Consider the following 18,081-nt stretch of genomic DNA (forward strand, 5'->3'; position numbering starts at 1 on the left):
AATGCTTATGAAGGACACCTTTGCACAACTGTTTACACTTTTCCCTAAAACTGCCTTTGTGTTTTCCAACATATGCCAAAGGCAAAAATGGAACTGGTCCAATCATTTCTGTCCACAGATTGACAAAGCAAGAAAGCACGTCAACAAATCTGTTTCTGCTTTCCTCCGTGACTATGGTATGGGTGCCATTTACCACAACAACTTGCGTTATGACATGCAAGACATTTATAGAGGAGATGGTGTGCACTTCAATGATGAAGGGAACAGAGTCTTCCTCTTGAACCTTAGACTCTGCATCGGTACTTACTTGTAGGTACCACTAAAAAAATGACTTCATAAACACAACAGCTCTTTTTAGAGCTCCCTAATTTCTAAACTCTTAAATCTGCTTTTCATTTATCTATTTTTTTTTTTTTTTACCGTACGCTTACCGTAAGCTTACCGTACGCGTACCCCGTGATTTTTTTTTAAATCAATAAATGTTTTTTTTGTACTTTTCTGTCCTTCTTTGACCCCCTTACAAATGTTAGGGGGTCTGTAACTCTCCTCATTGCCCCCTTTCCTTGTTTTCACTCTTTTTTTTCAGAGTGAAATACACAAAATGGCGGCCGCCGCTTCCTGGTTTCGGCCGATTCGAATGTTTACTAAGATCTAACAGCCAATCAGAATCGCGCTCGCGCACGCCGCCGTACGCTTACCGTAAGCGTACGGTAAGCGTACCGTAAGCGGGCTCAGATATATATATTGATTTAAAGGCTATTTTCTCAGAATCTACTGAACAGATTTACACCAAACCTACAAAAGGCACTTCCTTGACCTGAGGACTACCTCTCTGCCAAATTTCTAGTAATTCTGTTCAGCCGTTCGGGCTGTAGCCCTGTCTAAAGGTCCTATGGAAAATTGCATGGGAAAAACGCGTTTTGGGACCCCCCTTTTATCTCAGCCCCCGCTTGACGGATCCCCCCGAGACTTTCAGGGAAGGAGCGGAGCGTAGCGCCCCACCTATTTTGAGAAATTCGCGAGGATTCATCGACCGGCGCCAAAGTTATTCAAAATAGAATGTTGCGGATTTCCTATGGAAAAGGGGTCCTAACTATAACTACCTACTGGCGACCGCCAGTAGGTAATATATATATATATATAATATGCTATTTATGACCATTGTTGATAGAAGGGATGCACCATGACTCTTGTGAGGCGAAGCCTTGAATGGATCATGGTGTGCCTCTTCTCCCCTTAACAATGGTAATAATCAGCGTATTACAGTCTTACATTCTCCCTATATGCATATATGGGTTATGCCTGTAGTCAGCCAAAAAGCAAAGAAAAAATATTGTGATACAAATATATTGTGTCAAAAATATTGTCAACAAATATAGCGTGACTTAATACAGAATGTGAGAATATTGTTTTTTAGGTATATAATGCTTTTTTCAATATCATATATAATATTGCTTTCTATAAAATATTTGCAGAAAATATAGTGTTTTAATTAAGTGTATTATTAGCAGGTATTACTATATGATATTTCTTCATACAGGTTGTAATTTTAAATATGAATTTCTTTTTATTTAAATAGTAATTGTACATTTAGGAGCGGTTTGTTGCGTTTGAAGGGTGTTAGGGTGTTATTTAATATATAAGTGATTGTTTTTATTTGTTATTCATTTGTATGTTAATTAGGTACATGTATAATTGTTATATATGTAATTGGCTAATTGATACTCTAGTTATTTGTTAATTGCTTGATCATTATATTTAATTAGAAAATTGGTTGTATTATTATTTGTTTTAATTTTGTTTTTGTTTAATAATTAATTTAATATCAATTTTGAATCTTTAAAAATATTTTAAATAGTCTTAATTGTTGGTGTATTTGTGTGGGGTAGGAGGGAATTGTGTTTTTTAAATCTTTGCACTTTTTACATTTTTTATGTATTTTATATTATGACATTTCCATTTTTTTCATGTAATTTTTCTTCCATTAATATATTTATAATTTTAAATATGCTTAGATATGTTTATTTTGTTTTATATTTAATGTTGTTTTTTTAAGTTTAGCAGTTGTAATAGAAAATCTAATCCCTCCAAATTCCAACAGTTTCGCTACTTTTGCTTACTTCTGTTGCTAAGTTTGGAGTGTAAATCTCACCCCTCTAAAGTCCAACAGTTATCCCCACTTTTGCTTTCTTTGGAGTAGGAATAGTAAGTTTGAACCTTCCAATACTTTACCTACTGCAGCTCAGATTGGAGCAGGTTGGTATATCTAAACCCTCCAAAGGTCAACTTGTTCCCTACCGTTACCCAGATGTGAGTTGGAATAGCATATCTGATCACTCCAAAGTCCAGCTCTCTCCCTAATGTTGTTAGGATTGGAGTGGGAATAGTATATCTACCCCTACAGATTCCAACTCTTTCCCTGCTTTTGCTAACGTTGGGGTGGGAATAGTAAATTTGACCACTCCATGCTTCAACACTTACCCTACTGTTTCCCAGATTGAAGTGGGAATATTAAATCTAACCCCCCCCCCCCCCCAAAGTCCAATACTTTCCCAGCTTTTGCTCAAGTTGGAGTGGGGTTAGTCCCATCATCAAGATTCTTTATTCGATTTCAAACCATCAAAGGTACAAAACATCCATATAATACATATAGCAAATGTTGCTTCATTCAGTAACTTGATACATAAATGTAGTGAATAAAACAACAAGATGCAATCATAAAACTTTCCTAATTAAGAAAACTTGTTATGTATTAAAAAGTGCAATATTCAGAAAAGAGTATTTAGAGATAAATAGCCAATAAATAATACCTATAAAAACATGTAGACACGATGCATAAATACTTAAAATTATTTCCTCAGAACATCAGATGCACAAAAAATACTAGAATTTACAATACTTTCAATAAATACTCCAGCTTAATCCAGATGTTAAACAAGAACCGGCTCACAAACCCAATTTTTTTTTTGCACTAGTCGCGTACAAACCGCAACCAAGGGATCGCAAAGGTGCGATCCATATTCTTTACGTCACTTAAGGAATCTTTATATTCACCTAATTCAGGAGTAGTCCAGATACAAATCCAGAAGAGTAGTGGTTTTAAGGGCGCCTGATCAGATACTCTTTTCATCCCGTATCAAAGTAAAGCGGGGCCATGGGGGTACTTGCATGGACCGAGAGCAAGGCTCTGACAAATAAATTCTCTGTCACTGCGAGCCTCGTGGTATAAGTGTAACCCCAAACCTCAGCACCATTATGTGCGGCGCTTTGGGCCTCGCTCCATAGGCTTCCAAGGCCCGTGAGATAGAACGCAAATATGTGTTTTTCTGAAAGCGTAGGATGGCCTTAGATCTATGTGATATCATGAGGGCTCATTTATTTATTTGGTGTACCCACCTAAATTTGTCTGGAGGGTCACCCCCAAATATTCAAAGCTTAAAACCTTTTCTAAATGGTCATTCCACACCATAATTGGACACCCCTTGTTAACATTCCTACCAAAGACCATGTATTTAGTTTTTGCTGCATTTAATTCTCAACCTCTGTGGCCACAGAACTCCAAAAATGTATTTAGCAGATTCTGTAACCCCATTGGGGACTTAGAAATTAATAATAAGTCATCTGCAAAACAAAGGATAGGTATTTTAGCCCCATTAAGAGTGGAGAGTCATTTATATTCCTTTACAGTTCCCCGATCATATCATTTATATATAGGGTGAACAAGGTGGAGCCAAAACACACCCCTGTCGAACCCCTCTTGCAATTCGGATGTTCTTTGTTAACTCACCTCTATCACCCTACCTGATCTGCGTGTAGTTTTTTTCATGCAACCTAGTTACTAACTCAATTAACCCACCTGGAACTCCCATGATTGCCAGTACTCCCCATAGTCTCCCCCAGGGTATCAGATCAAATGCAGCACGCAGATCGGCAAATGCCACATAATGTTTCTGGTTGCCCAACAGGACATATTTCCAATAAAGGAGGGAAAATTTAAAAACCTGATCTAAAGTGCTAACTTTAGCATGAAATCCTACCTGAAAGGAAGTTAAAATCATCCGTTCTTCAATCCACTCCCGCAATCCATTTAAGACCTGCCTGGCAAATATTTTTTGAAGATCTACTAGGCTAATAGACCTATTATTTGACAGACAGTTAGCGTCGTCTTTTTTAAATATCGGGATCATTTCAGCCCCCCTCCAGGTGTCCAGGTTCTCCCCACCCCTTGCTATTGCATTAGAGAGGATGTTCACATAACTAGCCCACAGCCCAGGTTCTGATTTATATAAATCATGGAATACAATCGGGACCGGGGGCCTTTAAAGCCTTGAGTCTATTAATCGCCGAAAGAGTATCCTCTAGGCTGAAAAAGATCTTATCTGTCTTCCCAGTTCCCATCTTGCTAATTTCACCCTCTGAGTACTCATCAACCACATTGGGAGACAATTTTATGAGTGGAGTCTGAGCATATCGTTTTTCAAAATGTTCTTCCTATCTTTCTGGCAGAATATTATTCCTTCTTGGGACACAGCCTCCAATTGCCCCATGAGCAATAATATGCCAGAATGTCCTGCCATCATTCATTTTAAGGCTCTGAAGCATGTCTTGCCAATTAACATCCTCCCACTTCCTTTATAGTGGTAGTAAATTTCACCCCTCCAATTTTAACACCTTTCCAGGTGCCGGAGGCAAGATGGCGATCTGACACGGATCGAGGTGCTCACGCATCAGGAAACCCTGACCAGTCATGCCGAGAGCCACGCTGAGAGAACCCTGTCTCCCTAACCACTGATGCAAGCCGAGGTTTGACAGCCACCTATTAGTGCTATGGCCCTGCTGGAAGTCCTACTGAAGAGCGCTTCATTTCTTGTGGTGAATAGCGGTCGCCTAAAATAATCACAAACCTAACATTAACGAGTAGCATCTATGGATTTCACCCCCCCAGGCACGCTACGCAGCTTGGATTTGCTACTCCTACATTGGCTGGACAGTGCTAAATCGTGTTTTCCATCTCAATTCACTCACCCCCATAAGTAGACTGGGCTGCTGCACTCGTGCATGTCGGACCGAGACAAAACAGTATCGGGACGTGGGGATGCAAGCCACGGCCATCGCGGAAATGGAAATGGGTCCTAAAGTTGCAGCTCCGTCCGCTACTCTGCCGGCAGCTGCCCGTTCAAGAGCAGCAAGGCAAGCCCTGCGGGAAGCACCGGAGCGCCGGGGGATAGACAAAACAACAGTGCAGGGGAAAGCTGACGCACGGAATCAGAGAGCTAAGGCGGCCATGATCGACTCTTCCAAATCGGGAGTCGCGACCCGGAAGAAAGACGCACGAAGAGAGGCTGCTGGGCCGTCAGTTGTGGATCTAATGCGGAAGGGCTCCTGTATGCTTCCAGGCCAGGAGAGGCAGCAACAGGCTTCGTATACTGAGGGCCCTGCTCCGGATCTCTCAATGGCCCATCTCCCCTAACGATGTCAATTGGCAACAAAACTACTTCATCTAAAGGACTTCAGCTAGACTCAGGCAGTCTAACTCCATCTCTACAACAAGCACAGATACAAGCAAACCCCGAGGTGGGTATACAACTTGGCATACATGGTGACACTGTGGCCTCCATTGCTAATGAATCATCTTTTACAGCGGTGGGGGGCCTTGGTCTAAGTAAAACTGCTGAAACAGATATAGGCTTAATGTGCGGATCGCTTAGCAAGCAAGCGCTGCTGCAGGACGGTCTCAGCCAAAGATCACACAATCAACACAATCAACCAGGGCTGATAGCTAATACAAACTCTGACCCGAAACAAGCTCTAAGTAGGATCCAGGAGAAGCCTAAAGGCAAAGGAGCTATATCGGCTCTAGATAATTTAGGCGCTGCCAGCCTAATTCACAATGATCCTGAGAAAGAAGCTAGCGACTTTTTCTCTTTTTCCGACAAAGCTGAACTAGGAGCAGCGTGGGGCGATACATCAGCCTCATATCTGTCCGATGAGTCAGATAGCACAACAGATGCAGAGGGAGAGCCAACTACTGTCAAACTAAAACAAAAAATCCTCAATAAGCGGGGTAGTAAATCACATGGGATGGCTCTACACTGGGACCACACTCATACTGAGCAGCTAACTCCAACAATTCAAATTCCTCAAAACAATCCGGCAGTTGTGTCTATAGATACTGTCTTACAGGCGATAGCCTCACACCGCGAAGAGACCTCACAGGATGGGCGCAGGGCACAAGCAGCTCTTCGTAAGGTGCAAGGCGTGGTGAGGAAGCTGGTTAAGACTTGCAGCTCTTTTGGAGACCGATTGACTGAGATTGAATCTAGAACTCTGGCTAATGAAACCGAAGTCGTCACAATCCAGGAACGGGTGGAGTCAAACGAACTACAGATAGGGGATATCAGATGGAAATTGGAGGACTTTGAGAATCGCCAGCGCAGAAACAACTTGCGCATTTTAGGAATACCCGAAAAACAAAAAAAACAAAACAAAGGGGGAGGAGAGCAATTAAAAAAAAAAATGAGAAAAAAGGGTATTTTTTTACTTGGCTTACTGGTTGGGGGCCTGACAGCGTGATGCACCTTCATCACATCTAGACTCTAATGGAGTCTTATTGCCTCATTTTGGGGGCAGGGGGGAACGGGGGGGGATGAGCAGGGGGGGTGGGTGGGGTTGTGGGTGGGGTAGGGAGCAAAACTAATAAAAAACAGACAACTCCATACAAAAGAATCCAAACCTTCACAATAAGAGGCAGAATATTCTGTTATTATAGGGCAAATATAGATTTAAATATCAGCAAAGGATCAAACTACTCAGTACCATGGGGAGGATAAATATATATAGCTGGAACATAGCAGGGCTAAATGACAGAGGTAAGCGAGGGCGGTTGTCGGAAATAATAAAGCGAAATCCCCTAGATATTATATGTCTGCAAGAAACTCATCTACCCTGGGCAATGAGAAGTTTACTCAAAATTCAGGGGTACAATCTATTGGCAACTGCAACTCAAACGACAAATACTCGGGGTGTGGCAAAAACAATATAGGGAGGCCCAAACGCCAAGCAACGGATCAGTTTGGTAGATGGGTAATCGTGGAGCTTGCTGTAGGGATAACCATCTGCTCTGTATACGGGTCAAACCTAGACGATCCATCTATGTTCGAAAGCCTAGAGGTAGAGCTGGCAGGCTGGCCTGGCCCGCTAATCTTGGCCGGCGACTTTAATATCACACTTGACCCTGTCTATGATATTCATGGCAGGCATAGTTACCATGGTCGAAAGCCAAGAGTATTTAGAGCTATTAACTCACTTCTGATGAGCCATAATCTAGTTGATATCTGGTCCCTTAAACATCAAGGGGACCCGGGGTACACATTTTTTTCAAATCCATAGAATAAATACAGCAGAATCGACTATATATTTACCACAAGAGATATCTCCGATTCAGCAATGATTGTAAAACATCCTAAGTTAATCTCAGATCATAATGCCCTAGCTCTCACCATCAATCTAACAAGCACGGCAAGGAAACCCTCAGTTTGGACTTTTGATAGAAAACTATTGGTTAATAGCGAGTATGTTAATTTTATTAGGAACTGGGCTCAGTCCTACTTTGACACCAACCGCTACAGTGCCCCTAGAAATATAGTATGGGATTGTTTTAAAGCTGCGCTTAGAGGGGAAACCCTCAGCTTTGTAGCCAGGACTAAGAAACAACAAACTACTGAGTTCAGCAAGAAATTAGGGGAACTAGCTAGTTTAGAAGCCGCGCATACACTATCATTAGCACAAAAAACAGATGGTTCAGACCTGCTTCATCAGATTCTAATTTTAAAAAATGATTTAAACAAAGAAATAACAAAGAAATCCGCGGAAACTTTCAGAGTCCAGCAAAGAAACCTCTACGAGAATGGTGAGAAAGTTGGTAGACAATTGGCTTTGCGAACAAGACAAAGGGCCTCCCAAAACACAATTTCCTTTATTAAATCGAATGGTCATGATTATACACAACCTAAAGATATAGTTGATATACTTCAACACTACTACCAGGGTCTGTATCAGGATGACATTCTCTGCAACAAGGCGGAAATAAATACATTTTTGAGCAACTTTGTAACTCGCTCAGATAGTAGACTAGACAATACCACTAAGAATGACTTGGAGAAAGAAATAACACTAACCGAGATCGAACTCGCCCTTGCGGAACTTGCTTCGGGGAAAGCAGCAGGTCCGGACAAACTGCCTTTGGAGCTATACCAAGTCCTTGGTAAAATGATATTACCACTTCTACTAGATCTATTTCTTGGAATTCAGTGGAGTGGAAACACTCCTGTATCTTGGCAGGATACCAATATTATCATCTTTGCCAAGAAAGATAAACCCACAGACTCTCCATCATCCTACTGCCCAATTTCACTGATTAATTCAGATTCGAAATTATACGCAAAAATACTTGCCAATCGGTTAAGGGGGGTCATTGTGCATCTGGTCACCCCATGGCAACATGGTTTCATTCCCGGGAAGGGTACTACTGATCACATTCGTAGAGTAATCACATTATTTGATATTATTGCAACAACAGATGGCCAGATGTCAATGATTCTTCTAGATGCCGAGAAGGCATTTGACAGAGTGTCATGGGAGTTTTTGTGGGCTATTCTAGAACGATATAATTTTGGGCATGGTTTTATCAAATCAATTAAGGCAATGTATACTGATTCAAAGGCTAAGCTTCAGGTTATGGGGTGCGAATCAAATACCATCAAAATTTCAAGAGGGACAAGGCAGGGCTGCCAGTGCTCTCCGATATTATTTGCCCTATACATCAATCCTCTGATACTTAAAATCTTAGAGAACAGTAGAATTACACCTGTGGTGACAGGACCATTTGAAACCAAAGTCTTGGCATACGCAGACGACGTTGCTGTTGTAACACCTGACCCCGAGACAGCCATAACTGAGATAGAGGCAATCACACAGCAGTTCGATACTTATTCAGGATACTCCTTGAACAAAAATAAAACCATTATATTATGTACAGAAAATGCACTGTTTGTGGATGTTAGACGGACCAAAATAGCAACTTATTTAGGGATCTGCATATCTGCTACAGTACAAAAAATTACCAAAGCTAACTATGAGCCCCTGATTGATTCAATCAAACAAGCCCTAACAAGAGTAAACAGCTTACAGCTCTCTATCATAGGGAGAGGGAACTTCATTAAAATGACCATCTTTCCTAAAATATTGTACTTATTTCGTGCAATTCCTTTGCTAGTTGAAGACAAATTTATTAAAATTCTGGATTCACAATTTTCAAAATTTGTTTGGCAAAACGGCAAGATTAGAAGATCGCTTAAATATTTGTCTCTTCCGTGTGATAGAGGGGGGCTAGCAATCCCACAGCTACTTTTATATTTTTGGGCTGCCTTCCTCCAACAATTCGCCCCATTGGTTAACCTAGTAGCTAATAGGGAAGAGTTCGATTTACCATCTATATACGAACTAGCCCTCGGTGCCAATTCTAAAGGACTCTTCCTGAGACAACTCGAGCCCAGTTATTTTAAGAAAGTCAAGTTTAAAACTGTTACCGGGGCATGGAAAGTATGGCGAAAAATCACAAAATATATGAATATTTCCAGGTTAAGCCGTTATACTCCACTCTGGCACTCCTGTTTGTTACCGCAAAGCATGAATGACCCTATCTCTGCCAGATGGGAGAGACTGGGAATTATTTCTCTTTTTGATTTTCTGGGTATTGATATGAAGGCTAATTTTACAACTCTCCAAAATCAATTTAATATTCCTGAGTCTGATTATCTAAAATACCTTCAAGTAAGATCAAATATAAACTCCCAGCTGCCTAACATAAGTTGGATTAGAAATTCTCTTATCGAAGTTACCGTTAGGCTCTCCTCCAGAATTGGTACAATCTATACGCTCCTCCACGAGATTTCACCAGATGATATAGTACAGACCGAATTATTATGGATAAATCGGCTTGACAACCCAGATATAGACATTGATAAGGTTTTGGCTATGTCTTCACAACTATTACTTTCCACTAATTTAAAATCACAACTATATAAAACTATTTACAACCTTTATTTCACTCCAGCTAAATTATATTCATGGGGTAGAAGAAGTAACGATCAATGCCCCAGGTGTAATCTGGGACCCGCTACGTTAACACATATGTTTTACTACTGCGATAAGCTTACACCATTAAAAAAAATTATTTGGGAATTCTGGGAGGAAATCTTTGGGCGCAAACTGCCCGAGTCACCCACCATCTGCATGGTTGGATATGACGGTACGCTCGAGTTGAACTCTAGCGAGGAAGCTGTTCTTTTTATTGGAACAGCGATATATAGAATTATTCTTGCTGCATTATGGAAAAACTGTGATGCCCCTAGTTTTCAAATGTGGTTATCCAGATTTCTATCTGTATATAATTATGAGACAGCAATATATGCCACCAGGGGTCTTAAATCCAAAAGAAGAGGCGATAAGATTTGGTCCCCTATTGCAGCTTGGGTTACTGCAGCAGATGTTTCAAATTAGTGTACAAAAAACCTGCTAATGTGTTTCTCATATTTCTTTTTCTGCAATAGCTGTTATTGTTTCATTTGGACTCTGTAAGAACTCGTTTAGTTTGTATTTTTTTTACTCAGCAGGTATTAACGCATTATATGTTTTTTTTTTTTTTTTTGTATTTTTCCTCATAACCTTTATCATCTGTCAATTATGATGTTATTGTTTGTGGTTTCTTTGGAGTTGTCTAAAATAAAAAAAAATAAAAAAAATTAAAAAAAACAATTTTAACACCTTTCCTACTTTTTTTTATTTGGAGTTGAAATATCAAATGTGACCTCTCCAAGGTCCAGCACTTTACCCACCTTTGCTTACGGATTTAGAATAATAAATCTGACTCCAAAGTTCAATACTTCCATGCTATTGTTTGTTTCTATTTATATTTTTTTAGTTTTTTTAAGGATTTATAAAAACAAATCCTTTGTATTTTTCATGGGTATTTTTAGTGTTTGTTTTAATTGTTTTTATTAAGTAAGAATAGATGTATGTTTTTATTATAAATATCTTGGTTAGTTTTAATATTTGTAATATTAATAATTGTAATTTTTTTTTAATTGTTTAGATATTGTTTTTCATTTTTAACCACCCATTCACTGCTTATAACCTCATAAATGCCATTGATAGCTTAACTAATTATCACACATCGTACCATTAATGACCTCCTCAGTGACATCACTGAAGACACATTATTACACTGTTTGAATCTTATTTTATGGTTGGAAATATGGCCTTTGTTGTACAAATGATATCTGTGTGGTTATCTTGTTGCTGACAATGATACTGAGGCTTTAAAGTGCATTACAAATATGTATGTTTTCTATAACATCTGAGTGCGGATGAAGTTCTATTTTGGTCCTTGCACGGACTATTAATCTGATTAACAATTTATTGTGTAATTCATCAAATAGTAAATCTTTTTAAACTGGTTAATAAATAATATTTTGGATGGCTAAAGAAACATTAGCAAAATGATTATCACATAATACATTAACATTTTGTAAATGATGATGCAAATTTAAGACTGCTGTCCTAAAAAAAATTCTTTTTTTTTGTTTTTTAACGCAGGGGCTGGCTGGAAGCAGGTCAGTAGAGAAATATTCAGTTGTATTCCTATCACACTGTATATGTCAAAACAAAGTGCAAATGAGTACTAAATTCAATACTTTAAAATATACATAGAGCAAATATGAATCGCAATGGAGAAACTTAACAACAGCCAATGGAGAAACTTAACAACGGCCAATGGACTCCAATGGGAATCACAGTGCTTGTAGCCCTCCGCTGCTAGCAGACTGCTACATAAGCACTGTATACTCCTGATATCTAGACAGAGCTTGATGTTTGCTTCAGTATACATTTTGTGAACCCATGAGATATATCTTGGAAGAGCTGGTCATTTGAGCTCTGGCAGTCATTTCTTGATTTACAAACCCCAATCCAGTTTGCAATCCTCATTGTGAAAATAGATTCTGTTTGCCTAATAGGGGTATAGTATGTACATCCTGGCCTTCATTAGAGTAGAGGCAATTCCAAATGCCCCTTTTCACAAAATGAATCACCACAGTGTTTGCCAACTCAGCTTAAGGTTTAAAAAACTAAGTCATACATGTTTTCTGTACCTGCCATTTCTGGTGCATACTTATACCAGCAGATTCTTAACCTTTTGACTATCCTAGGTGCCAGTCTGGATCTGGAAAGTTTTCAATAGCTCTCCCCATGCTGGTAGGGGATGGGGGCTTCATCTCCACACTGCATGAGATGCCTCATGATGTCACTGGAGCCATAAATCACTCCTGTCTCTGTGATGACGTAAGTGCCCTGTTTTCTGCACCCTTGCAGTGTTCCTGAGCTCTCCTACTCTCCTCAGAAGTATCGATGTTGTTGATGATTTTTTCACATCAAATCCATTTAGGTGAAGTTTTCCATCGAAATGTCAGTGCCAAGGTGATCAGGATTTAAACCGTATTGGGACTGTGGTGGGCAGATGTCCATTATGGACCCTCATGACGGCTGTCTGTGGTGCCTAGGATTTGAGCATGATGTCGGCGCCTATGCCGTGAGTCACAAGGTATTATGTCGAAGACATCCGAATCACCACCTTCATTGAAATCTTCTTGAAAGAAATACGAGAAGAGGAGGCATACATCTCGCTGCCACACTTGGAGAAATAAGTTGCTGCACCCTTCGAGTTCCCCTCATCCGACGCTGTATCCGGCATGTACGGCCCCATCTGACCCAGTGCATGTCTTGAACAATCAAATGCCAACATCACCATCTCCAAATCTCTAGCATTTACAACCGTACCCAGAGTTTCAAATCCGTGGGATGGATCCATTAGCCTTTCTGAACACAATGTTTAGCTTTTTCAGCAGTGCTATGATCCCATCTGGTGCAGCGGCTGGCCCTTTGGGTCAGATGGGATACTCCTTGGGAGGTTTGTCAACATCCTACCACTCTGCACCCTTCACACTATTCCCTCCTGTGTCATGGGCGCATCTAAACCCGACACCATCTATGCTAGCGCGGTTGATGCCAAGACTGACACCACCGCCTTTGGTCATCAACCTTTCCTCAGTCTCAAATCAATATTTAAACAACAATGCAGATGGCGCCGCAGATGACACCACCGGATCGCACTCTATGCCACCGGCACCACAAAAGTGCTACAGCCAATGCAGCCACTATCTTCACCCCCGCTAGCACCACCACTGATATCCCATCACTCTAGAAGAGAGGTTCAGCAGCTCTTGGAAGATGGCAGATATATCTTTGGGGGAGATGGACCCTTAAGAAGTCCCCAGTGCAAATGATGAAGAGGACAGCTCACTAGACCTAGACTAGAGAAGGATTAAAGAATGCCAGCTGGCTTGATACCTAGCTGATGTGGGAACTACTTCAACTGACAGGTATTCCACCACCAGAAGTGACCTTCTGTCATGCAGTAATCAGGAGGACTGGATACGTTAGACCTGCAGTTCTCATCCACTGAAGTCAAATCTAACATCTTCACTGAGGTCCTGCACTCCACCTCCCACAAACCAGAACTATTAATTCCGTTTAATAAGGCACTGATGGAGCCCTTAATGGCTATATGGGAGAAACCGATGACCTCTACTGTCATCTCAAGACAGACTGCCTGGTGATATAAGCCAGCTTTGGGAGATCCCAGCTTCTTATCAGCTCATCCATCTTTGGAGAGTTTAGTGGTACAAGCCTCTTGCTCCTCTAAAGGAGCCACTTTCCATCAAGGGATTCGAGGAAAACCGAATAAGTTTCCAAGATTATGATTTCAGTGGGGAGTATTGCTCCAAATCCATAAATGCCACCTGTCTTATGGGTAGATACGTGCAAACCCTATTAGATTCTGCACAGGCGGTCACACCCAAGCTTGCCAATGACCCTCACACACATTTCACAGAGCTCATCTGGGATGGTGAGGCTGCCACAAACCAGGTGATACAGTTGGGCCTGGACACCAGGTATTCAGTGGCAAGAGCCATGGGGACATTGATCTCCTACATCGTCATGCCTGGTTGAGAAACGGAGGCTTTTCGCCAGATGTGCAAATTACCCTAGTAGACCCTGTGTTCAACAGATCTAGACTCTTCTGTTCCAAAGCAGACTCTGCATTGGAGGGGTTTATAAATAGTAAAGACGTGTCCAGATCCCCCGGTCTTCAAACACAACCTACCTTCAGTTTTGAAAGGCTTGCGGCTTTAGCAGTGGCTTTTCATTTTGAGGCTGTTAACTGGTCGCTGCTCAACAACAGCAGCAACAGCAGGCGAATCACCTCTACAAACAATATAGAGTACAATATAGAGTACGAGGCAAGGACCAAACACAAACTATATCGCTTTCTACCTACTCCTCTTCCTCTTTTCTAGCCATTGCAAGGAAGCAGCCATATGTCTGACTTACCCGTTTGAAGACAGGTATACTCCTCTCCACAATTTTTGGCACCATAACTTCAAACCTTTGGGACTTGCAAATTGGGAAGAAGGATAGACCCTAGCCTTCCATCAAACACCCCCACCTTTCCCCTTCTGACCGGATATGCTCCCAGCAGACCATCTACGAGTCTTGCAACCGGAAGTTCAAAGAGTGGTCCTACTCCCGGTACTTCCTAGTCCCCAAAAAAGGAAGGCTGCCTCCATCTGATCATAGTCCTTAGGATTTTATACTGGTTGCTCAAAAAGGAAAAGTTCTAAATGTTATCCCTAGCTCAGGTTCTGCTTGCTTTGGAAGAAGAAGACTGAATGGTGTCTGTCGACCTGCAGGATGCCTGTTTTAACATACCTATCCTACAGTCACACAGGAGGTATCTTCACTTCAAGGTTGGATCCGTACATTACCAGTGTGAGGTTCTTCCATTTGGTCTCACTTCAAACAATCAGTTAATCAAATACTTGTAAAGTGCACTGTAACCTAAAAAAGGTATTCTGGCGCTGGCTAAACAGGACAATAAAAGCAAAAAGGGAATGACCTACTATGTGTAAATTCAAGGTTTTTAGCAATTTTCTGAAGGCTAGATGATCAATCGTAGCCCAGGGGTAAAGGGCAGACGATTTTAGAGCTAAGGCACTTCAATCGAAAAGACTTGGCCAACCAGCTTGGGCTTTATTAAACTTGAGTGCCTTAGGCAGGTTAGCATTGGAGAACTGTGGTCCAACCCAATAGAAAGACTTGTCAACTATATAAAATGCCTTACACAAGACACTGTTGTGCACAGGGATCCAGTGGAGAGCATCCAATGCTGCTGTTGACTGAATCCTTGTTAACCTCTTAATAAGGTTGTTGGAATGGAAACATCCTTTATATGGTGATTGATGTGCTGCCCTGCCCTGAGTGCCCCAACTGTACTGATTTCAGGATTCATGATGCTGCTTTTTTTTGTTATCATGGACAAACACGTATCATGCATTTGCCCCATGACATTAGCATGTCTCACAGATTGTGGTCTTGTTGGACCGGGAGGGGTGCCCAAAGCTCTCCCCTCATAGTTGTGAAAGGTTGCTGCCTTTACCAGGAGCTAAGCAGCATATGCACTGTGGTGCAGCAGACTATGTAGTAAGTAGGAGCGAACAGGTCTTTTTTTTACCTATGTCACCTACAGGCTTACTCATTTTAAGTTCTGCTACTCAGTGCTTAACTTTCCCTTGGCCTTTATTTGTTTGGTTTGTAATGCTGCGCAGTGCATTTGAAGTGTACATGTGCTGCGAGTATATGTGCCTGTGAATTGTATACTATAGGAATAAAACAGTACATTGCAGCACATGTATGTTATATGCATATGCTGGGTGTATGTGTGCCTGCGAGTGGTACAATACATGAAGGGAAGCTGCTTTGTGTGAATGTTGTATGCATGTGCTTCCTGTATTTGTGCTTGTGAATGGTACAATACATGGCAGACTCTACGTTCCATTTTGGGAGACTCAGGAATGCATGGTGAAGCACAAGGAGAGGAGGTAGAAGAATGGAGGAATCCCCTCAGACAACTTTGTGTTTTGCTGCATTCCTGTAAACTGGGTGGGGCACAATCGAAAAAGGGAGAGCCAGTCTCCCCAGGACACTTCAAAGAGGGCTCGTTGATTCACAGAGGTCACAAGAAAGGGGCTTGGGCACCTCTCAAGAAGAAGATGGGGCTTTAAAGAGGATCATAAAGAGTAGAGCTGAGGCCCTGGGGTAACCCTTTGATACACATATCACTGTGGGTCACAGCTAGGTGTAAACTTCTAAACCCTCCCTTGGCCTGTGTTGTGGGGCTATCAGATTTGGAGTCGCTCCTGCTGTGACAGACTGCTTTCTGGAGGAAGAGGGGGCAGAGGACAGAGGATTGGGCACTTCAAAGGAAACAGACCCCCAACATATATAACATAAATTTCAAATGCTCAGACTAAATCACATGTGGTGTCTGGAAATGGACTATAAGAAGGAGAGCTTGAGACCCTAAAAATTGTCATATGTCAAGCCCCTAGTCGGGCTGTGTAAGGAGGAGAAGCTCTGTTCTGCAAGACTTCCTCCTGTGACCAGATCTGGGGGACAAGGCCTGCTAGTCTCCCAGCTGGGAGAGTGGACATCACCCAGGGAATCCAAGACCACCTGCAGTGGAGCCTGGAGCACTAGTGCTTACCTGCTTGCTAACACCAGTGTGTCATGTGAGGAAGAGGAGAGCGTTGGACGGAGCGACATCCAGGGCGAATCCTGACGAGTGAATACCCTTAGCAAGGTGTTAGGAATCGGCTGTTTTACCAATTAGGGTCATTGCCCTTGTGCAGGGAAATTTGGCAACCCTTGTGTGCCAGGGGAGGCCACCGTGAAATAAGCTATGATTGTCGCTGCACTGAATGGGTCATCGCTCATGTGCATTGTGAATTCACCGACCCTGTCTGCCTGATGGGGCTGCCGTGAATAGCATTGCCCTGCAGAGTGGGCTGAAGACTGTGTGCTGTGGTCTTGTGACCCCGTATGCTGAGGAGGGCTACAGTGGAGAGATCCTTACCCTCTACAAACCCCCCCAACTACCTGTGGGGAGAGCCAAAGGACCTACCTAGGGTGAAGGAACAATAAGAACCCCACAGTCCCTGCTGCTGCTTGACTGCGCATGAGGAACTCTAGGACAGCCCGTCGCAGGCTGCCGGGGCCGCAGGTGAAATACTTACCTGAGACAGCCACTGCAACTCCAGCACCAGGAGCGGGGGTACGCTCAGAGACTCTAGTCACTCCGTTCCTGTTGGTGTAAGTAGGACTGATTGTGGGCCAGGCGGCGCCAAGGAAAGTTGCTTGCCTAATAGAGCTTTTGCGCTGTAACACTTTGAACTTTAATACAGAGGCAGAGTGGGACTCCTGAGGCATTGGACTACTAGTTGGGCTTAACCTAAATGTCACCTATAATGAATGGGGAATAACCAATACTGCTAGCTTGAGGGAAGTAATATTCAGGGAACCTTCAGTGAAACACTAGAGCTTAGACCTTAGGCAACTCTGTGTATTGTTTGTGAATATGGAATTTTACTTTGTGGTCATAAATAAATACTCCTTTTTTCATAAAAGCAGGTTTTTGACTAGACAATCTTTTATTGCTGCTACGCGTATTTTGGGTGGAGAGCCTGTGTTCATCCCCCTGTGTCTACCCTACTCTGAGAAACCTTGGACCGCTCGACCAGCGATACCGCAGAGATTCGCGTGCTGAAGAGGTACTCAGGCCAGTTGCTCTGGGTCCATAGTATGTCGGGCCCTGGGACATCAGGACGATAATGTTAACCCCCTCCTCCCCCCCCCTCCAGTTGTTTGGCCCAGTATCTCCTGCTTGCCCTGTGGCCCTCTGAACAGGATTCATACAAAGGTAAAGAGTGGCTCCCAGGAACAGAGTTTCCATAGTCCTTTCTACTTGTTATGGCTCTACGCACCTGTACTGGGTGCCAGTGAGTGGGAAGAAGAGGTAGTATTTTACATAAGATTCTCATCAGAGGAAAGTTGGAGTTGGACAGTTTG

General features: G+C 42.1%; 1 protein-coding gene across 1 annotated transcript in view; it reads left to right on the plus strand.

Annotated features, from left to right (window-relative positions):
- Positions 1-18,081, plus strand: part of LOC146856835 (uncharacterized) — a 499,318-nt gene that overhangs the window by 347,857 nt on the left and 133,380 nt on the right. Inside the window, exon 14 of the mRNA XM_085647270.1 lies at positions 11,656-11,672. Coding sequence (XP_085503396.1) covers positions 11,656-11,672 — 17 coding nt within the window. The remainder of the gene's footprint in view (positions 1-11,655; positions 11,673-18,081) is intronic.

This window comes from Triturus cristatus, chromosome 3_2 (genome assembly GCF_964204655.1).
Source record: "Triturus cristatus chromosome 3_2, aTriCri1.1, whole genome shotgun sequence".
Classification (NCBI taxonomy): Eukaryota; Metazoa; Chordata; class Amphibia; order Caudata; family Salamandridae; genus Triturus; species Triturus cristatus.